This window comes from Tachyglossus aculeatus, chromosome 17 (assembly GCF_015852505.1).
Source record: "Tachyglossus aculeatus isolate mTacAcu1 chromosome 17, mTacAcu1.pri, whole genome shotgun sequence".
NCBI lineage: Eukaryota > Metazoa > Chordata > Mammalia > Monotremata > Tachyglossidae > Tachyglossus > Tachyglossus aculeatus.
In genome coordinates, this window is record NC_052082.1 from 3,302,447 (window position 1) to 3,326,430 (window position 23,984).

General features: G+C 43.2%; 1 protein-coding gene across 17 annotated transcripts in view; it reads left to right on the forward strand.

Moving 5' to 3' along the window:
- ADGRL3 (adhesion G protein-coupled receptor L3) overlaps positions 1-23,984 on the forward strand; it is a 694,363-nt gene that overhangs the window by 345,929 nt on the left and 324,450 nt on the right. For all 17 annotated transcript variants that reach the window (XM_038759779.1, XM_038759784.1, XM_038759785.1 and 14 more), the window contains one exon: positions 19,137-19,350. In XM_038759779.1, coding sequence (XP_038615707.1) covers positions 19,137-19,350 — 214 coding nt within the window. The remainder of the gene's footprint in view (positions 1-19,136; positions 19,351-23,984) is intronic.

The following is a 23,984-nucleotide window of genomic DNA, read 5'->3' on the forward strand; positions in this document are numbered from 1 at the left end:
TTAAATGGGGATTAAAATTGTGAGCCCTTTGTGGGGTCCTAGACCGAGCAAGGGCTTGGGAGTCAGAGGTTGTGAGTTCTAATCCAGGCTCTGCCACTTGTCAGCTGTGTGACTTTGGGCAAGTCATTTCACTTCTCGGTGCCTCAGTTACCTCATCTGTAATGTGGGAGTTCATTCATTCAATCGTATTTATTGAGCGCTTACTGTGTGCAGAGCACTGTACTAAGCGCTTGGGAAGTACGATGCCGTAAATGCCTTAAAGAAAATATTAAGGAGTTTAATAAGAGCTCCAGGACAGCCCCTGGAGGTTTTTGAAGAGTGAGTAGATATGTTCAAAGGGATACCTTTTTCCCTTCCCTGTTAGACTGGGAACCTCATGCGGGATAGGGATTGGGTCCAATTTGACTTTCTTCTAGCTAACACAGTGCTAGGCACATACATAGTAAGCGTTCAGTAGCAGTCCTCAATATTAAGTCAGAAGGGCCTTCTTCTGGCAAAGTGCAATATTTAAGCCAATTTCTCCTTAGTTCAACTTCAATTAAAAATTATATACCATGTTCTTTTTGACTCTCCACCTCCACTCAAGTTATAAATAGAGGCATGGATGGATGCACTTTCAATCTTCTCATATTCGTCTGGAATCATAAATTCAGAGTTCTATCTGGAGAACTCCCTAAAGAAAGGAAACATTTCTTTTACCACCAATAGCTGCTTGGCCAGGTGCCAAGCTGATGATTTGGTTACTGTTACTATTGCCATAACTCCTGCAGTGGTGTCTTGAGATGTTAATTTAAAATCTCCCTCTGATCTACTTGATTCTTATTTAGTTGACCTGTATAATATTAATTTGATCAGAAGTAAATTAACATGAGGAAAGCCATTTTCTGTGGAATTAATTGCCTGGGTATTTATAAAATTGTTCATATTTATTAGGGATGTTCTCGTGATCCTAGCTAATTCTGCAAATTGCATACTGATTTGATTTCTTGAATTGCTAGTTTCTCAGCAGAAATAAGGTTATAATAAAGGAGTCCAAAACATTCTTACCTGAAGTTCGCCATTAATTTGGTAACACCAGTGCTTAGTCCAGTGCCTGGCACATAGTAAGCACTTAAATACCACAATCATTATTGTGATCTTTATGATGGATTTAGTGCTTCCCTTCAGAGGCTCAGCATCTTCCCATTTGTGATATCTTGCTCCTCTTCTTTCCTTCACTGAAAACCACCATTTCCCCATTTTTCAGTCTTGTGAATTCCCTCATGATCCTAGTTCTCAGCCCAGCGCTTCATTTGCTTTGGAAATTTTCTAGGTGGAGAGCTAAAACTGTTTCATTATACCCAGATGTTGCATTGCATTAGAAAGGATGAGAAAACAAACTTAATCTCTATAATGGGGCAATTTATGAACCAGTATGAATTCTAATAAGGTCTATTAATGAAAGCCATAAAATACTTTTCTTAGAATAATTCTTATGCTGCTTTGCTTTCATTGGGACATTTAGTTTTCTAATTCGAGCAGGGTTTATGTCAAGCAGATCCAGAGATGTCATCTGCTCAAAGGAAAAGTTTTATAATATTGATGGTATTTATTAAGGGCTTGCTCTATGCCAAGCACAGTGTTAAGTGCTGGGGAAGATAGATGAGAGTCTGTTTAGATACAGTCCCTGTGTGGAAGAAAATCTTCACAAACTCTGGGTTATGTTTTTTTAAAAAAAGTGTTTGCCAGAGACAAGTTTATTACTACTAGCGCGTCTTCCAGCACTAACTGGGAGAGACGGTTTAGAGGTATGAGGAAACTGAGGCAGAGAGAAGTTTTGTGACTTTACTACCCTGGAATAACTGGCCCAAGAGTATGTTTTTTCACATCCACTCCTTGGTGAAGTTGGATCTTAGCTTGAATAATACATCTTGGCAAATTGGGATACATTTGCCGCAAACATCTGTTGTTCAGGACCAGTATTTCCAAATCCTTTAACCTTTCCACCACTTCATCACCAACTTTTGTTGTTCAGTTTCTTCATAGTTCCTCCCCAAAGCTGGAAGCCAAAAGTGGTGTCCGGAGGCTGAGAGAGGCACAGCTGCTGCTGGCGATATTTCAGTCGAGAAAAGTAGAGGCTTGGGAGAGTTGTGGGAAGTATTCAGTGATACTGGAGCTGGATAAAATTTACAGTTGTGAATCTACTGAGTATCATCTTCCCCTTAATGACCTCTCTCCCACATCCTGCCTCTGACCCGGAACACTGTCCTTCTTCATAGCCAACAGACGATTACACTCCCCACCTTCAAAGCTTTATTGAAGGCACATCTCCTCCCAGAGGGCTTCCACAACTGAAGCCCTCATTTCCATTTCTCCCATTCCTTTCTGCACTTCCCTGGTGCTTGGATTTTCACCATTAATTCACACCTCCCTCAGCCCCACAGCGCTTAGGCTCATAGCGATAATTTATTTACATAATATTAATGTCTGTCTGCCCCTCTAGACTCTAAGGTCATTCGGGGAACATTGTCGCATTTATTGAACAGTTACTGTGTGCAGAGCACTGTAATAAGCCCTTGGGAAGTACAAGTCGGCAACATATAGAGACGGTCCCTACCTGACAGCAGGCTCCCAGTCTAGAAGGGGGAGACAGACAACAAAACAAAACATGTAGACAAGTGTCAAAATCGTCAGAACAAATAGAATGTTTACCAACAAATAAAACACGTCTACCAACTCTGTTAGATTGTGTTCAGTCTGTCGATTGTGTTTATTGAGCGATTACAGTGTGTGCAGCACTGTACTGAGCGCTTGGGAAGCAGTGTGACCTAGTGGATAGAGCATGGGCCTGGGAGTAAGGTCATGGGTTCTAGTCCCACTCCGCCACTTGTCGGCTGTGTCACTTGGGCAAGTCATTTCACTTCTCTGTGCCTCAGTTCCCTCATCTGTCAAATGGGGATTGAGATTGTGAGCCCCACGTGGGACCGGGTCTGTGTCCAAACTGATTTGATTGTATTTACCCCAGCGCTTAGTACAGTGGCTGGCACATAACGCTTAACAAATACCATAATTATTACAGTACAGCAGTATAACAGACACACTCCCAAATTCTTGGTACAGTGTTCTGTACACAGTAAGTGCTCCATAAATATGATTGATTGGGTCACTTCTGAAATTACAAGTGTGTGTGGTGAAAATAGGACCCTAAACCTTTGACCTAGAAGAGTTGGTATTCAGTGAATCGTTAGGATTTATGGAGTGCTTGCTCTATGTAGGAGAGTACAATGTGGTTGTTAAACAATAGTCCTTTCCCTTTAGGGGTTTAAAATCTGGCCAGGGAGACAGCTATTAAAATAAATTCCAGGTAGGATGAAGAAATGAAATTTAAAAATGTGCACATACTATATGTACATGCTGTCAACCTGGGACAGGAGTGGGCAGGGTGTCAATAGCCAAGTGCTTAGTGTGACATGAGTGATTAATTCAGGATTCATTCATTCAATCGTATTTATTGAGCGCTTACTGTGTGCAGAGCACTGTACTAAGCGCTTGGGAAGTACAAGTTGGCAACATATAGAAACGGTCCCTACCCAACAGCGGGCTCACAGTCTAGAAGATGAGATCTGATTTCAGAAGGGCTTTGAAGATGGGGAGAGAGGTGGAATGCCAGATGGGGTGGGGAGGGAGTTGCAGCCTGAACTTTTGGGAATATTGGGTTTTTGTATTTCTTTTGATGAAAGGTATGTTATGTTTGGTTCAGGGCAGTTTTCTTTGTACACTTCTATACCGTAAGCAGTTATGTAATAGCATTTATCATTTCATCTTGCTTGATCCAAGCTCCAATTTCAACCTCCGTAAACTTAGGAAGCGGATATGTTTTCTTGAGGAACCACTGTTTCAATCGGGAAGGCATAAAAAGATAAAGTTAGCAATACCCACAGAGTAAAAATAGCCCGCTGAAGGTATGTACACAGCTCTGTGCTTTCATTTTTAAGCATCAACAGTGTCTCCTTAAAAGCCACACCCATTTAAAACCCAAATGATTAGGCTTAGATTGTGTTCTGCTTCACTGGTTGCTAAAGGCCAGTTCTTAACAATGCCAATAGCAGTAATAAAAATGAAGATTTTAACGATCGATGGTGGTGATGCTTAAAGAATTACTGGGTGGCAAGCATTATAGCAAGCGATGGAATAATTATTTAATGGTAACTGTCATCATCAATCATCATCACTGTGTGCAGAGCACTGTACTAAGTGCTTGGGAGAGCACAATACAGCAGAGCCGGTGGACATGTTCCCTGCCTGAAAGGGACAGACTATGCTAAGGTCACTGTAATAATAATAATAATAATAATAGTGGTATTTGTTAAGTGCGTACTATGTGCCAGGCACTGTTCTAACAACAGGATAGATACAAGCAAATTGGGTTGGACACAGTCCCACTTGGGGCTCACAGTCTTAATTCCCATTTTATAGATGAGGGAATTGAGGCACAAAGAAGTGAAAAGACTAGCCCAAGGTCACACAGCAGACAAGGGGCAGAGTCAGGATAAGAACTCAGGTCCTTCTGACTCCCGGGCCTATGTTCTATGCACCAGACCTTGCTGCTTCAATAATGAAACAAACGATGACGGTACTTATTGAGCTCTTAATAATAATGGTATTTGTTAATCGCTTACTGTGCTACCTGCTGGCATAGACACAAGGTAATCAGATAGGACACAGTCCCTGTTCAACATGCTTTCACAAAGAAGCAGCGTGGCTCAGTGGAAAGAGCACAGGCTTTGGAGTCAGAGGTCAGGGGTTCAAATCCCGGCTCCACCAACTGTCAGCTGTGTGACTTTGGGCAAGTCACCTAACTTCTCTGTGCCTCAGTGACCTCATCTGTAAAATGGGGATTAAGACTGTGAGCCCCCTGTGGGACAACCTGATCTCCTTGCAGCCTCTCCAGCGCTTAGAACAGTGCTTTGCACCCACTGTTGGGTAGGGACTGTCTCTATATGTTGCCAATTTGTACTTCGCAAGCGCTTAGTACAGTGCTCTGCACATAGTAAGCGCTCAATAAATACGATTGATGATGATAGTAAGCGCTTAATAAATGCCATTATTATTATTATACAAGATAATCAGATCGGACACAGTCCCTGTTCAACGTGCTGATCACAGAAAGGCCTAAAGGGAGAAGGAGGACAGGTTCTTAATCCCCATTTTATGGTTGAGGAAACTGAGGCACAGAGAAGTTATGTGGCTTGCCCAAAGTCATACATACTCTGCACAAAGTAAGTGCTCAGTAAGTACTACTGATTGACTGATTGGGCCTCACTTTCTCCATCTGTAAAATGGAAGTAGGATCCCGACTCTCCCTACCACCTGGCTTTTGAGCCCCATGTGGGACCAAGATGTAGTCCCATCTAATTATCTTGTATTCACCCCTCACTTAAGCAGAGGGCTTGGCACTGTGTGGGAGCTTGATGAACACCCTCATTTGTAAACATATAAATGTCATTGCCAAATAGCATTTCCTTTAACCAGGGGTAGGTGCAAAATGTGAGCTGTTGAATAGGCATTCTCCTCCTTCCTCAAGATTTGCAGTAGCTCTTGAAAGAGGGAAATGGGTGTCCCACAGGAGGACAGATCATTCATAGGCCGCATCGACCACCATTTTGTCATCTCTCCCTTCACCCTCGCCCATCACCAGAATGGCCACCATAGTTTCCATGTACGGCAACCCCCAGTCAAGTCCTAAAGACAAACAGCGTGGCTCAGTGGAAAGAGCACGGGCTCTGGAGTCAGAGATCATGGGTTCAAATCCCGACTCCATCAACTCTCAGCTGTGTGACTTTGCGCAAATCACTTAACTTCTCTGTGCCTCAGTGACCTCATCTGGAAAATGGGGATTCAAACTGTGAGCCCCCCGCGGGACAACCTGATCACCTTGTAACCTCCCCAGCGCTTAGGACAGTGCTTTGCACATAGTAAGCGCTTAACAAATACCGTCGTTATTATCGCTGTTATTAAAGATGAGTTTGAAGATGGATAATTTTCTTTTAATCTCCAGTCCTCACTCAACAAGCTGAAGAGATCTTTCTTTTTTATTGGATACGGCGTGGCTTACTGGGTGGCAAATTGGCAAAGTTTTGCATTTGTAACCCTCTTAGTCGCTGACTTGCTGTGTGGCCTTGGGTCATTTCCTGGTCTTGGTTTTTCAATTTTCTCATTTGGAAGTATGTACTTGAGTAATCTCACAGGTATATGGTGTGGTTAGGCTAAATGATGATTACTAAGTGTTAGGCCAGTGCTAAGTGGCATTTCATGACAACTTTTCCACATGTGGCCATGCCCCTAGGCTCCCTGTGAGTTTAGATAGTTTCAAAGTCACATAAGATTGTGGAAGACTGCCATTTGATCTCTTTCCATGCCTTCCAGGTAACCTTTTTAGGGGTTACTGCTGTTAGCGAGAGGACTGACGTTCATCTATCCAGGAATTTTTTCTGGTGGCTTTGTCACAAAAGTAGGGAGAGGTGAGGGTTCACTCTGGTAGTAGCCAAACAGAATGCGGTTTTTCTCAGAGTGTTCTCGTTTGAGGCCAGAATCAACCAGCGTCTGCTGTTTTTTGGCCAGGCATTAAAAGTCCCGTTTTTGGACGGCTTATTTAGATGCTGATTTTTCTCTTAGGGTAGACAGTTGCCATCTGTGTTTTATGAAAACAAACTGGTCCCTTGTCGTTTCAGGCCTCATTTTTGGCTATTGTTCGTGACCCACATTTCGGGGATTTGGCCCAGATCTGGGCTTTTGCAGGTTGAGGATTTGATCTGGGTAGCCATCCCACGTATCCCTCTCAATTTAGAGAGAATGAAAACGCACATTGGCCAAGATACGCATTTGGCTTTTAGAGGAAGGAACTTTGTTTCAAAGCCGTCATTGCTGTGGAATAAATGTTGAGTTAATCAAATAATTGCATATATTGAGCATCTACTACTGAGTGCGGGGCCCCATGCTTTGGAAAATACAGTTAGACTTAGAAGACGTGATCCCTGCCTTCGAGGAACTTAGTCTCCTAACAGGGAGGCAGACATGAAGTAATTACAAGTAGGAGGAAGAGGTGTGCAGGGAATGCATCTTTTATATTGTTATGCTGTAATAAGAATAATTATGGCATTTGTTAAGCGCTTACTAGGTGCTAGGCACTGTGCTAAACACTGGGGTAGATACCAGTGTTGCCAATTTGTACTTCCCAAGCGCTTAGTACAGTGCTCTGCACATGGTAAGCGCTCAATAAATACGATTGATGATAATGATACAAGCCAATCGGGCTGGACACAGTCCCTGTCCCATGTGGGGCTCACAGTCTCAAACCCCATTTTGCAGATGAAGGTACTGAGGCCCAGAGAAGTAATGTGACTTGCCCAAGGTCACACAGCAGACAAGTGGCGGAGCTGGGATTGAAACCCACAACCTTCTAACTCCCAAGCCCGTGCTGTATTCACTACACCATGCTGCTCTCCCAAATGCTTTGTGCAGTGCCTTGCCCACAGTAAGCTTTCAATAAATATGATTGATTGAATAGAGTAGTGAATGGAAAGAAATCACGCCTCCCAGTTTGCAGATTGCTGACCCAAGGGGTCAGGTTTTCTTATACCATAGAGTCAACTCCGACTCAAATCAAAGTTCATTTGCAAAAGGAACCACATTGCCAAGAGAATACAGCTTTGCTTTAGAGTTTGAAGGTTGAACATATTGTCCCAATTTCAGGTTCGCTCTGTGGACAAGCGGAGTTCTGTATTGGCTACTCCTGAGGAGGGATTTGATTCCAGGTTAATGTGATTCTAAATCCTTTATCCCCTAGCTTTACAAGCCCAGGTAGATATGCTTTTGAATGTACAAGGCATTAATATTAGAGTCTGTTTCATAGAGGATTTATTCTGTTGCCTTACAGGAAAAAAACCAAAACATAACAGAAGTTCGGTTTTGCTCGCTTTAAGCTTGCCAGAATTGTAAACTGTTAGAGAGCCAAAAACACCCTGTTCTTACTACAGTGTTTGTTACGGTATTTAAGTGCTTAATGTTTTTATGGTATTTGTAAAGCACTAACCATGTGACAGGCACTGTACTAAACACTTTGGATAGATAATAATAATGTTGATATTGGTTAAGCATTTACTATGTGGCAAGCACTGTTCTAAGCACTGGGGGGATACAAGGTAATCAAGGTTGCCCCACGTGGGGCTCACAGTCTTAATCCCCATTTTACAGATGAGGGAACTGAGGCACAGAGAAATTAAGTGACTGGCCCAAAGTCACACAGCTGACATGTGGTGGATCTGGGATTACACGATAATCAGGCTGGGCATTGTGTATGTCTTGCATGGGGCTCACAGCTTTAATCTGCATTTTGCAGATAAGGTAATTGAGGCACAGAGAAGTGAAGTGACTTGCCCCAGGTCACAGAGCAGACACATAGTGGAACCAGGATTAGAACGCCGGTCTTCTGATTCCTTGGCCCAGCCCTTTTCCACTGGGACCCACTTCTCACCCTGAAACACTATTTGCTTCTTACTATATGTCAAGTGCTGTTAATAATAATAATAATAATAATAATAATAATGGCATTTATTAAGCACTATGTGCAAAGCACTGTTCTAAGTGCTGGGGAGGTTACAAGGTGATCAGGTTGTCCCACGGGGGGGCTCACAGTCTTAATCCCCATTTCACAGATGAGGGAACTGAGGCATAGAGAAGTTAAGTGACTTGCCCAAAGTCACCCAGCTGACAGTTGGCGGAGCCGGGATTCGAACCCATGATCTCGGACTCCAAAGCCCAGGCTCTTTCCATTGAGCCACGCTGCTTCTCTAAGAGTGCTGGGGTAGAAGCAACCAATCAGTCCTACTTCTTGAGCATATACTGCGTGCACAGCACTGTACTAAGCTCTTAGGAGAGTGCAGTTTAACAGAGTAGGTAGACCTGTTCCCTACCTACAAGGAGCTTGCAGTCCAGACGGGGAACTAGACATTAAAATAAATTACAGATATGTGCATGTTTGTAGTGGGACTAATTAATCCAAGTGACACAGAAGGAAGATGGGGTAAGGGAAATGAAGCTCAGTCAGGGAAATTAATCAGGTTGGACACTATCCCTGGCTCCCATAGGCTTCACAGTCTAGAAAGGAGAACAGGCATTGAATCCCCATTTTACAGATGAGAAAACTGAGACAAGAGAAGTTAATAGAGTTGCCCAAGGTCGTACAGCAGGGAAGTGACAGAGGTGGGATTAGAACCCCGATCCTCTAATGTCCAGGTCCGTGCTCTTTCCACTAGGCCACTTTCTATACGGTATTATATTGTATATTTCATAATTGTCCTGTACACTGCTTTGTACTATCATGTCTTATTGCCAGCCTTATGGTATCCTCTTATGTTCTCCATCTTGTGCACGTTCACATAATTCATTTGCAGTAGAAAGAGGTAATTTCAGTGAATTTTCATATGGCATATTTTCCCTTTCGACTCCTCGTCTCTGGAACCTTGTGAAGGTTTTGTGCAAAAAGAGCAGCTCCTTTCTTGATCAAGGTCACCCCATCCAGTCTTTATTAGGCGAGTCTTTGCCGCTTCAGAAATGACAAACAGACGTGATAGAGTTAGAGTAGGTACTTGTGGGAGGGGACACTGGACAGTTATTGAATCAATCAATAAGTGGTATGTATTGACTGCTTATTATGTGCCGAACACTGTGTTCAGCACTCGAGAGAAGAGAATAGGTTTAGTAGACATAATCCTTGCCCTCACTGAGGCAGTCTGGTGGGTGAGATGGACATTAAAATAAATTGCAGTTATGGGAAACAACCAAATACAAAAATATGTACTGGACCTGTACCCTTTGAGAACTTGGTATTCACCCTATTCTCAACACCACAGCACCTAAGTACATTTCTGTGATTGATTTTCATGTCTTTTTCCCCCTGTTGACCATGTCCCCCATGGGAAGCAGCATGGCCTAGTGGAAAGAGCACCGGCCAGGAAATCTGAGCACCTGGGTTCTAATCCTACCTTTGTTATTTTCTTCCTTCCTTCATTGATTCAATCGAATTTATTGAGCGCTTATTGTGCGCAGAGCACTGTACTAAGCGCTTGGGAAGTACAAGCTGGCAACATATAGAGATGGTCCCTACCCAACAGCGGGCTCACAGTCTAGAAGGGGGAGACAGACAACAAAACAAAACATATTAACAAAATAGAATAAATCTGTACAAATAAAATAGAGTAATAAATATGTACAAACATATATACATATATATGTGTGTGTGTGTGTGTATATATATATATATATATGTAGAGAGATATATTTACATATCTCTCTCTCTCTCTCTCTCTCTCTCTCTCTCTCTCTACCCGGGTATATATATATATATATGTGTAGAGAGATATATTTACATATATACATATATTTCCTTGCCATGTGACCTTGGGCAAGTCACTTAATTTCTCTGTGTGCCTCAGTTCCCTTATCTGTAAAATGGGGATTCAGTACCCGTTCTCCCTCTTACTTACAGTGTGAACCCCATTTGGGACCTGATGATCTTGGATCTGCCGTAGTACGTGGAACAGTGTTTGGCATAAAAGAAGTGCCTTACAAATATTATTATTATTATTATTATTACTGTTATTATGATAAACTTTCCTCCAGGGCAGGTATCATGTCTACCAACTTTGTTACACAGTTGTGTTATACTCCCAGCGCTTAGAACAGTGCTCTGCACATAGTAAGCGCTTAACAAATGCCATCATTATTATTACAGTGCTTTGAACACAGTAAGCACTCCAATTCCTTTGATATGTACATAAGTGCTGTCTGTGTGCTTTGAAGTTTCCAGTATTAAGAAACATAATCAGAGCACCCAAGTTGTACTGTGTGACAGAGACTGCAGACCAAGGGAGTTGGAGCATGGTATTGCAAGAAGGTCCCCGGAGACGGTGAAACAGAGCAAGGCTATTGAACCCATTGATTAAGGTGGTCACTGCTTCACATTCTACTGAACCTCATTTCAAGAGAAGACATTTTTGCTTGGAAACTGTGGTTTGGTAAATGCGTCTGCAAGAAGGCTTGATGAAAGAATTCATTCTGAAACGGCGCAGGGCGAAGAGATGGCTGATGATGAGCTCTATTCATAAGTAACTGGAGAATGCATTGAATCATTTGATAATGTGTTTTTCTTATTTTATTCATTTATTTTTAATGAGTGAAGTCATCCAAAGCAGATATTTTTTCCCCTTTTGGAAGAAAACATAGACACCACTTATCCTGCCTGAGAGCGTGGCGGTTTGTACTTTTATCTTTTGTTTTTCTTCCTGCTCTGCTTAACTGCTGAAATATCCTGTACGTAATGTGTATTCTTTGTGGAGAGATCCGGGTTGAGGTGCATTATCGTCAGGAACCGACAAGCAGCAAATGTATTTTAAAGACGGCGAGGAGGGGTTGGTGTTCCTAATGAAGTTTGCAACACAGTTTTCTCTGCCAAATATTTTGGACTAGGTTTTCCGAGCGCATTTTTGAAAAGCTTTGTCGGCAGTATCGGCATGTGATCATGGCTTAGGCAAGTATAGAAACACTGACTGAAGTCGAAGCAAAGCTCCCACAGCCTTGCTTCCCACCAGGAAGCAATTCATTCTTCCTGAAGTGCTGATTAAGTTGAGGATATGCAGGTTTTTCAATGGTCGGTAGGGTGGCTAGTCACAGACCGGTGGTGGCAACTCCGGGTCCAGACGTAGGGCAGATCAATCAATCAATCGTATTTATTGAGCGCTTACTATGTGCAGAGCACTGTACTAAGCGCTTGGGAAGTACAAATTGGCATCACATAGAGACAGTCCCTACCCAACAGTGGGCTCACAGTCTAAAAGGGGGAGACAGAGAACAGAACCAAACATACCAACAAAATAAAATAAATAGGATAGAAATGTACAAGTAAAATAAATAAATAAATAAATAGAGTAATAAATATGTACAGCCATATATACATATATACAGGTGCTGTGGGGAAGGGAAGGAGGTAAGACGGGGGGATGGAGAGGGGGACGAGGGGGAGAGGAAAAAGGGGCTCAGTCTGGGAAGGCCTCCTGGAGGAGGTGAGCTCTCAGCAGGGCCTTGATGGGAGGAAGAGAGCTAGCTTGGCGGATGGGCAGAGGGAGGACATTCCAGGCCCGGGGGATGACGTGGGCTGGGGGTCGATGGCGGGACAAGCGAGAGCGAGGTACAGTGAGGAGATTAGCAGTGGAGGAGCGGAGGGTGCGGGCTGGGCAGTAGAAGGAGAGAAGGGAGGTGAGGTAGGAGGGGGCGAGGGGATGGACAGCCTTGAAGCCCAGGGTGAGGAGTTTCTGCCTGATGCGCAGATTGATCGGTAGCCATTGGAGGTTTTTGAGGAGGGGAGTAATATGCCCAGAGCGTTTCTGGACAAAGATAATCCGGGCAGCAGCATGAAGTATGGATTGAAGTGGAGAGAGACACGAGGATGGGAGATCAGAAAGAGTGGAGATGACATCATAAGGAACACTTTGTGGAAATCCCTTTGACACTGGAGTGTTTCTTCCGTAGACTGTAAGTTCATTGTGGGCAGGTAATCTGTTGTTGTATTGTACTCTTTCAAGCACATAGTACAGTGTTCTTCACCCAGGAAGTGCTCAATAAATGCAATTGACTGACAAACTGACTAGGCTGAGAAATAGGCAACCAGGGGAAGAGCAGTGTGGCCCTTTTAGACTGTGAGCCCACTGTTGGGTAGGGACTGTCGCTATATGTTGCCAGCTTGTACTTCCCAAGCGCTTAGTACAGTGCTGTGCACACAGTAAGCGCTCAATAAATGCGATTGATTGATTGTTGGGTAGGGACTGTCTCTATATGTTGCCAGCTTGTACTTCCCAAGTGCTTGGTACAGTGCCCTGCACACAGTAAGCACTCAATAAATACGATTGATTGATTGATTTTGTTAGTATGTTTGGTTTTGTTCTCTGTCTCCCACTTTTAGACTGTGAGCCCACTGTTGGGTAGGGACTGTCTCTCTATGTTGCCAGCTTGTACTTCCCAAGCGCTTAGTACAGTGCTCTGCACACAGTAAGCGCTCAATAAATATGATTGATTGATTGATTGATTGATTGATTGATTCCCCCTCCTCCAGGTTGCCCAGGGAAGCTAACCCCACGGTGCATGGCACCCATTCGGGCTCGTGCAAAAACACCCACATCATAATAATGATGATACCATTGTCAAGCGCTTACTATGTGCAGAGCACTGTTCTAGGCGCTGGGGGGGATGCAAGGTGATCAGGTTGTCCCACGTGGGGTTCACAGTCTTCCTCCCCGTTTTCCAGATGGGGTCACTGAGGCACAGAGAAGTTAAGTGACTTGCCCAAAGTCACACACCTGACAAGTGATTAGACTGTGAGCCCACTGTTGGGTAGGGACCGTCTCTATATGTTGCCAATGTGTACTTCCCAAACGCTTAGTACAGTGCTCTGCGCACAGTAAGCGCTCAATAAATACGATTGAATGAATGAATGAATAGTGGAAAGAACTTGGGCCTACAAGTGAGAGGACCTGGGCTTTAATCCCGGCTCTGCCAATTGTCCGCTGTGTGACTTTGGGCAAGTCCCTTAACTTCTCTGTGCCTCAGTTCCCTCATCTGTAAAATGGGGATTAAGACTGTGAGCCCCCCGTGGGACAACCTGATCACCCTGCAACCTCCCCAGTGCTTAGAACAGTGCTTTGCACACAGTAAGCACTTAATAAATGCCATTATTATTATTATTATTTAATCCCAGCTGGACCACCTGCCTGCTGTGGGACCTGACCAATTCAATCCATCAATCAATTTTAATTGTTGATTGCTTACTATGTGCAGAGCACTGTGCTAGTCACTTGGGAGAGTCCGATACAACATAGTTGGCAGGCACATTCCTTGCCCATAATGAGCTTATGGTCTAGAGTTGGAGACATGCATCAATATAAATGAATAAATAGATAAATTACAGATATATATATATATATATATATAATGACATTTATTAAGAGCTTACTATGTGCAAAGCACTGTTCTAAGTGCTGGGAAGGTTACAAGGTGATCAGGTTGTCCCACAGGGGGCTCACAGTCTTAATCCCCATTGTACAGATGAGGGAACTGAGTCGCAGAGAAGTTAAATGACTTGCCCAAAATCACACAGCTGACAATTGGCAGAGCCCCAATTCAAACCCATGACCTCTGACTCCAAAGCCCGTGCTCTTTCCACTGAGCCACACTTATATACAAACACATATGTGTGTGTGTTCCGTGCCCCAAGGTAGCTGTAAGAAAGCAGAGGCGTGTAGTAGTGGGCTGTGCAGGAGATTGAGTACTGGGAGTTGGGTAGGGGGATTTATTGAGCGTCTGCTCAGTGCAAGACACAGGGACAACCATTTGGGGTGGTAAAATAGAGACTTTATTCAGTCAGTCAGTCAAATTTATTGAGCACTTACTGTGTACACTTGGGAGAGAACATTATAACGATAAACAGGCACATTCTCTGCCCACAGCGAGCTTACAGTCTAGAAGGGGAGACAGACATTAGTATAAATATATCACAGGTATGTAGGCTTGAGATGCAATCCTTGCCTGTGAACATCTAAATGGTTCCCAATAGAAGTAAAGCCATTAATCATTATTCCCACTGATCTGCCCTGCCCTGCTGATCAGATTCTCATGATTTATTGCCTTGTTAGTGGCCAAGAGGACTTTGACTCTTTGGATGTGAACTTTTGGATGGCTGAAATTTGGTTGCAGTTTAATTAAAACTAATTTTAAATGTGTAATGAACTGATGTCCTATACCACCTTCTTGTAAAGTCCATTTTAAAAAGCGATATCTGTCACCTACCGAGTGCAGTTTGTCACTCTCTCATAGTTTCCGGTGTGATTGAGACCTTCAGCCCTTGACTTCTTGGATGCCAAGCATTCGGCCTACAATTTGTAGTCATAGTATCTTTTGAGCTACAGTTACTTTTTTTCAAAGGAAGATAAATACAAAATTGTGTAGTAATAGCAACATTTGCTGATAACTGGGCGTCCAATATAATAATAATAATATTTGTGAAGTGCATACTATGTGCCAGGTACTGTACTAAACACTGGAGTAGATACAAGGTAAATGAGTCAGTCCCTGTCCCACACTGTCCTCGGAGTCTTCATCCTCATTTTACAGATGAGGTAACTGAGGCACAGAGAAGTGAAGTGACTTGCCTAAGGTCATACAGCAGGCAAGTAGCTGAGCCAGGATTAGAACCCAGAACCTTCTGATTCCCAGGCCGGTGCTCTATCCTGTAGGCTACGCTGCGTCCCCGAAAGGCACTCAGGAAATACGTCGTACCGTGCCAATCACTGTGCTTAGCACTGAAGTAGATACAATAGGGTAACATCACATAGTCCCTGTCCCACAGGAAGCTTACAGTTTAAAAGGGAGGTCGTGCATTTTATCTCCATTTTACACGTGAGGAAACTGAGGCACCGAGAGGTTGAAAGGAGCAGCCTGGCCTAGTGGAAAAAGCTCTGCCCTGGAAGTCAGAGGACCTGGGTTCCGACCCCACTTCCACCACCTGCCTGCTGAATGACCTTGGGCAAGTCACTTACCTTCTCTGTGCCTCAGTTTCCTCATATGTAAAATGTGGATTCAGAGTGTGAACCCTCTGTGGGACTAGGACTCTGCCCATCCCAATTATCTTGTATCTACCCCAGCGTTTAATATAGTGTCTGACACATATAAAGTGCTTAACAAATACCACAATTACAGTGATTATCACTGTTGTTATTCATTCAATCATATTTATTGAGTGCTTACTGTGTGTAGAGCATGAGCCCGTTGTTGGGTAGGGACTGTATATATTGCTGAATTGTACTTTCCAAGCGCTTAGTACAGTGCTCTGCACACAGTAAGCTCTCAACAAATATGATTGAATGAATGAATGAGTACTGTTATTATTATTATAATTTTATGACTTATGCTAGGTCATATAGCAGGTAAGTGGCAAAGCTGGAATTAGAACTCAGGCTTCCATACTGCCAGTTCTGGACTCTTCACAGTAGTCTATACTTCGTTTTAGTAGTTGTACTAAAAGGAGTAATTTTAATAGTAATATTTATTAAGTGCCTACTGGCAGAATGCACTTGGGCAGAAGGGAACAGATAATAATAATGATGGCATTTATTAAGCACTTACTATGTGCAAAGCACTGTTCTAAGCTCTGGGGAGGTTACAAGGTGATCAGGTTGTCCCCCGGGGGGCTCACAATCTTAATCCCCATTTTACAGATGAGGTAACTGAGGCCCAGAGAAGTTAAGTGACTTGCCTGAAGTCACACAGCTGACAATTGGAGGAGCCGGGGTTTGAACCCATGACCTCTGACCCCAAAGCCCATGCTCATTCTGCTGAGCCACGCTGCTTCTCTAGAGCTGTTACACATTGTATGTTTGTACAGATTTATTACTCTATTTATTTATTTATTTGTTTTACTTGTACATATCTATTCTATTTATTTTATTTTGTTAGTATGTTTGGTTTTGTTCTCTGTCTCCCCCCTTTTAGACTGTGAGCCCACTGTTGGGTAGGGACTGTCTCTATATGTTGCCAATTTGTACTTCCCAAGCGCTTAGTACAGTGCTCTGCACGTAGTAAGTGCTCAATAAATACGATTGATGATGATGATGATTGTCGACCAATAAGGAGCTTGCGCTTTAAAGGGGGAAAACTGACATAAAACAGTGCATCTTGGTAAAGACCTCATAATCTGTCTCAGAGCTACCTGTTCTTGGTTAAGGTTACCGGTTTCCTACTTTGTTGTCTGATTCAAAAATATCTTTGTTGCAGGTTGTACCTTTGACTCTGTGTAGCTTTAGTATGACCAGAAAACACATCCTCACAGTGGTTTTGGTTTAGCGAATACTCATCGTCTTATTACCTCTGTTGAAAGTTAGAAGGATGCTTGTCACCTCGAAGAGAAAGAAAGGGAAGGCTCAGAGAGCGACCTGGAAAATCCTGTGTCTGGGGAAAGATCCCAGCATTCCTTTTGGAAATTGGGAGATTCTTGGAATTGGGTTCTAGCAATAGGTGCCTTTTCTTTCCCTTCCATTTTTCAATCTTGACACTGCCTATGACACATCAGTGCCGTTTCTGCCTCGTCTACTCATGAGAGCATAAATCAACACCTTAGGGCTTTTTCATTTTTATTATGACACGGATAGCTTTTCCCCATGCGTTCCTGAAAACGCAACTGTTTCTCTGTGGCCCGGAATGCAATTATCACCGGGTACCTGTGCCAGGAAATCTAGAATAATTCAAGCAGAATTCTTTATACACCGCTTTCTTTCTCTGATTTTTCCATCACTGCCTTACATTTTGGTCTAGTAAGCCGGTGGCCTTCCCCGCTGCAGAACTAGTCATAAACCAGAAGGATGGGTGAATGGCAACCTTTTTTTTTTCAATCAAAGGCTCTTTACTCAGAGTTCAGGAATCTCTTGACCTATATTCCCCTTGCATTGGCAGAAGTTCAAGCAATAGTGTCAGGTTCACTGTTTAAAATGTGTAGAGTGTGTGAACAAATGATTCTAAGCATGACTGATTCTGTGGTATCTCTAGAAGAGAGGGCCGGTCACGTCTTGAATTGTTCCCAATAGTGAGCAGGCAGATGGGAGAGTTTGCGGAGCAGGAAGTTAAAATATTTTTGTGTGTGTGTGTGATTTTGTGAGTTTGCATGTCAGCATCCTCTCCTAGACAACTGGCCCCTATTTAACATCCATGAAGCAGCTTTAGCGTTTTCCATCTTTCCTCAAGTGTCATTTGTCCTCCCAGCCCCTACTTTTGGATTGGGAACTTCTTCAGGGCCCTCTAAGCTGTAAGCTTATTGTGGGCAAGGAATGTGCCTGTTTATTGTTGTATCGTACTCTCCCAAGTGCTTAGTATAGTGTTCTGCGCACAGTAAATGCTCAATAAATATGACTGATAGGATCCATGTCCAATTTATTCTTCATTGAACCATTAAAGCACTTCGCAAGCAGTGGTTTAATGATAATAATAATGATGACAATTGTGGTTTTTAAGTGCTAACTACATGCCGGGCACTGTACTGGCGTAAACACGAGCTAATCCGGTTGGACACAGTTCCTGTCCCACATGTGGCTCACGGTCTTAATTCCCGCTTTACAGATGAGGGAACTGAGGCCCAGAGAAATGAAGTGACTTGCCCAAGGTCATACAACAAAGAAGTGGTGGACCTGGGATTGGAACCAGGTCCTTCTGACTCCCGAGCCTGTGCTCTATCCGTTAGGCTGCACTGCTTTTCCAGTAAGCACTGTAGAAGCCTACTTCACGGTGTAGGAATCAAACAAATACTCTAACTTGGTTGAATTCACTCATTCACCGTTCAGTTCTACTTATTGAAAACTTACTGTGTGCAGAGCACTGTACTAAGCACTTAGGAGAGTACAATACAGCAATAAAGAAGCCCATTCCCTGCCCACGACAAACGTACAGGCTATAGGTAGAGAGACAGACATTAATATAAATTAATAAATGACAGACCTGTACAAAAGTGCTGTGGGGTTTGGAGGGAGGATGAACAAAGGGAGCAAGTCAGGGTGACACAGAAGTGAGTTGGAGAAGAGGAAAGGGAGGGTGGCTTAGTAAGGGAAGGCCTCTTGGAAGGGATGTACCCTCAATAAGGCTTTGAAGGGGTGCGGAGTGAATAACTAAGCTAGAAATGTCTAAATCATAATCTATTTGCCATGTCTCAAGCACTGCAGTTTCCTTTCCAGATGCTGAAAGACAAAAAAACCCCCAAAAGCCAATTTTAAAAACCAAAACCACTATCCTTTTCTTGGGAGGAAAAAAACACCTTAATAAAGTATCCAATCCTGTAATTCTTTTTGAAGTACCTCTCCTCACTTCTTTTGCAAGCTAAGATAAGGTAAAAAGTATCTAGGATGGAAGAGAAACCCTTCGAAAATGCGATGCAAGCTAAAACCTTATGTGGGTCCCCAGTTTGGCAAACCACCGAGAGTCTCGTCCAGCGAGGAGCTTTTCAGCCGGACTCCACCATTTCCCCTGAGTGACTGCTGATCTTGACTGATCATTCCTTCTCTCGTCCCCAGCTTTCAGCCGTGCCCCCATTCCCATGGCCGTGGTCCGCAGGGAACTGTCTTGCGAGAGCTACCCAATAGAGCTTCGCTGTCCGGGAACCGACGTCATCATGATTGAAAGTGCCAACTACGGGAGGACAGACGACAAAATCTGTGATTCCGACCCCGCTCAGATGGAGAATATCCGCTGTTATCTGCCTGATGCCTATAAGATCATGTCTCAGAGGTACGGTGCTTAACTCCCTTTTCTCCAGATTAAAGCTATCCCGTGTGCGCGGAAGCACGTTACTTGGATTACATCGATGAAAACAAGTTGTTTCAGTCGCGGGGAGTTTGGTACTTGAAGTAGTTTGTGTTATGGGCAAATTGTGTTGGCTTAACCACCGATTCAGAGGAAATTCATCAGATTCGGGATGGGTAGTTTGAAGATACTACTGTGATTAACTTTTTCAATCCAAAATCCTTTGTGTTTACCAGGCAATAGGAGAATGCTTGATCCCTTGGCCCTTCATCATTATTTTACTGTGTTAGAGGCTGCATAGTTGCAAAAATTAAAAAAAAATACAACCGCAAAGTCCAGAAGCAAATAGTGTCATCAGACTGAGGAAGAGGCTGGAAAATGCAGCAGTAGCACCACCAGTTGTGTCCAATACCACAAGTGATTGCATGCCCATTTCTTCCTACTCCAAATACACCTGTGCCCGTATGGGGATTGTGTTCCACAAGGACAGATGCCTGTTGTGGGAAGAATGTTTCTTCATCCTGCTATTGTGTTACATCCAAGTCATAATCTGAAAACGCCCGTTCAGGTAGAACTGGGAGCATAGTCATTTGTATAGAGTCGCATTCATTCATTCCGTAAGTGCTTACTATTTGCAGGGCACTGTACTAAATGCTTCAGAGTGTACAGTACAACAGTGTTCCCCATCCGCAACGAGCTAGATGGGGAGACGGACATTAATGTAAATAAATAATGAGCAGCAGAAGTAGCAGTAGTATTATTTATGGATTGCCCACAGGGTACAATAATGGTGTTGATAATTGCCATGTTTGTTAAGCACTTACTATTTATTAAGTGCTAGGATTAAGATACAAGATAGATTGGACACAATCCCTGTCCCATATGAGTCTCTTGTTCTGAGTTAAAGGGGGAATAGTTATTGATTCCTCCTTTTCCAAATGAGGAAACTGAGACCCAGAGAAGTTAAGTGACTCGCCCGGTCACGCAGCAGAAAAGTTGGAGAACTGGTATAAGAACAAGGTGTTCTGATTCATTCATTCAATTGTATCTATTGATTGCTTACTGTGTGCAGAGCACTGTACTAAGCGGTTGGGAAGTACAAGTTGGCAACATAGAGACAGTCCCTACCCAACAGCGGGCTCACAGTCTAGAAGGGGGAGACAGACAACAAAACAAAATATATTAACAAAATAAAATAAATAGTAAATATGTACAAGTAGAATGAATAGAAGAATAAATCTGTACAAATGTATATACAGGTGCTGTGGGGAGGGGAAGGAGGTAGGGCAGGGGGGAGGGGGAGGAGGGGGAAGGGAAGGAGGGGGCTCAGTCTGGGAATGTTCTTTCCACTGTTCCCATGTTCTTTCCACTAGGCCATGCTCCTTCCTTGTGCACTGTACTAAGTCCTTAGAAGTACAGGACAGAGAAATGACATGTTCTCTGCCTATGAGGAGTTTACAACCTAATGAGACAGTGTATATGGCTGATAAAATACAATGCTTGGCACATACTCAGCTTAGTGGATAGAGCATAAGCCTGGGAATCAGGAGGACCTGGGTTCTAATCTTGGCTCCTGCCACATATATGCTGTGTGACCTTGGGCAAGTCACTTAATTTCTCTGGGCTTCAGTTACCTCATCTGTAAAATGGGGATTAAGAGTGTGAGCCCCATCTGGGACAGGGACTGTGTCCCACCTGATTAACGTGTGTCTATCCCAGTGCTTAGAACAGTGCCTTAATTCTTAACAAGTATCATTATAGCACTTCACAAATAGTACCATTATCAGCATATGATATATTTATTCCTGCTTCTCCACATGGTAGTATTTGGAGTTACAAAGTTCGTCTGAGTTAGGTTGCACCTAGGTATCCCTCCCCGCTCCAAATGTTCAGCTCCTTGTTGTTAGTGGAATTGCTGTTTTTGTTATTTCTGCTTCTCCCCTCTAGTCTTCCCACAGAGGAGGCCGCCTCCTTAAGTACCAAGGATTCTTTTGCCTCCTAGTTGTGAGCTCCTTTCTCTCCACTCGCCTTCTGGTCTAGCACAAGGAAACTCACTCTGTTCCTTGTCGCTCAGAAACGGGAATCTAAATGCAGTCTCCATCCCGTATTGTTATTTGCCAGCTCAAAGAAGAGTCTGAAGCAGCAGGACCAATTTAAAATGACCCATACCCTTAACAGGGCAAAACACTCAAATACATTTCAGGGAACTATACAGTCACATGCCTTAAGTCACATAAAGGGTCTCTCTTTTGAGATTTTTTTGAGATAAAGACAATGAATACAATTCATTAAAATGTCTCTTTAAGGTAAAAAGAAATCTTGTTATGAATCCATTATAGTTTCTCAATAGGATCAATTGGTCAACCTCTAGAATGTAGGCTTGGTGTTGGCAGGGACTGACTGTGTGTGCTACCTTATTATAGTATAATAATAATAATAGTAATAATAATAATAATAACATTTACTAAGTACTTACTATGTGCAAAGCACTGTTCTAAGCCCTGGGGAGGATACAAGGTGATCAGGTTGAGCCACGTGGCTCACAGTCTTCATCCCCATTTTACAGATGAGGTAACTGAGGCACAGAGGAAGTGACTTGCCCAAGGTCACAGAGCTGACAAGTAGCAGAGTCAGGATTAGAACCCACGACCTCTGACTCCCAAGCCCGGGCTCTTTCCACTAAGCCACGCTGCTTCTCAAGCTCCTAGTTCAGTGCTCTGCGCACAGTAAGCACTCAATAAATACAACTGACTGACTGATTAACTAACTTAGGTTGATTGGGATTCAGATCCAAACACGCCACTTTTGTCCAGGATTCGAGAATCAAGTTATCCTTGCAAATGTTTGTCATCAGAGCTTTTCTGTCCAAATGAACCTTGTCTTAAATGCAGAGAGTACATTTTGAATGATTGACCATTAGGCAGCTGATTACCCAGGGAAATAATTGAATCAAAACACCATCCACCTCACTGTTATCTATTAAAAGCAGCTTTATTCATAAACTCCTTTTCATATTCAGATAAAAATTGGTGGCATTGCAAAAAGGAGTGCTTCTTTGTGATTTGGTACAAAGAACACACCATTAAAAATTAATAATAATAATGATGATGATGATGGTATCTGTTAAGCGCTTACTACGTGCCAAGCACTGTTCTAAGCACTGGGGGAGATACAAGATCATCGGGTTGGCCCACGTGGGGCTTACAGTCTTAGTCCCCTTTTTAATAATAATAATAAGAATGATGATGATGGTATCTGTTAAGCGCTTACTACGTGCCAAGCACTGTTCTAAGCACTGGGGGAGGTACAAGGTCATCGGTTTGGCCCACATGGGGCTCACAGTCTTAGTCCCCTTTTTAATAATAATAATGATGATGATGATATCTGTTAAGCGCTTACTACGTGCCAAGCACTGTTCTGAGCGCTGGGGGAGATACAAGATTATCGGGTTGGCCCACGTGGGGCTCACAGTCTTAGTCCCCTTTTTAATAATAATAATAATGATGATGATGGTATCTATTAAGCGCTTACTACGTGCCAAGCACTGTTCTAAGCACTGGGGTAGATACAAGGTCATCGGTCTGGTCCACGTGGGGCTTACAGTCTTAGTCCCCCTTTTAATAATAATAATAATAATGATGAGGATGGTATCTGTTAAGCGCTTACTACGTGCCAAGCACTGTTCTAAAAGCTGGGGGAGATACAAGATTATCGGGTTGGCCCACGTGGGACTCACAGTCCTAGTCTCCCTTTTAATAATAATAATAACGATGATGGTATCTGAGATACAAGATTATCGGGTTGGCCCACGTGGGACTCACAGTCCTAGTCTCCCTTTTAATAATAATAATAATGATGATGATGATGGTATCTGAGATACAAGATTATCGGGTTGGCTCACGTGGGACTCACAGTCCTAGTCTCCCTTTTAATAATAATAATGATGATGATGATGGTGTCTTTTAAGCGCTTACTACGTGCCAAGCACTGTTCTAAGCGCTGGGGGAGATACAAGATTATCGGGTTGGCCCACGTGGGACTCACAGTCCTAGTCTCCCTTTTAATCAATCAATCAATCAATCGTATTTATTGAGCGCTTACTATGTGCAGAGCACTGTACTAAGCGCTTGATTATTAATAATAATAATAATGATGAGGATGGTATCTGTTAAGCGCTTACTACATGCCAAGCACTGTTCTAAGCACTGGGGGAGATACAAGGTCATCGAGTTGTCCCACGTGGAGCTCACAGTCTCAGTCTCCCTTTTAATAATAATGATGATGATGGTATCTGTTAAGCGCTTACTACGTGCCAACCACTGTTCTAAGCGCTGGGGGAGATACAAGGTCATCGGTTTGGCCCACGTGGGGCTCACAGTCTTAGTCCCCTTTTTAATAATAATAGTAATGATGATGATAATGGTATCTGTTAAGCGCTTACTACGTGCCAAGCACTGTTCTAAGCGCTGGGGGAGATACAAGATTATCGGGTTGGCCCACGTGGGGCTCACAGTCTTAGTCCCCCTTTTTAGTAATAATAATAATAATGATGAAGATGATATCTGTTAAGCGCCTACTACATGCCAAGCACTGTTCTAAGCACTAGGGGAGATACAAGG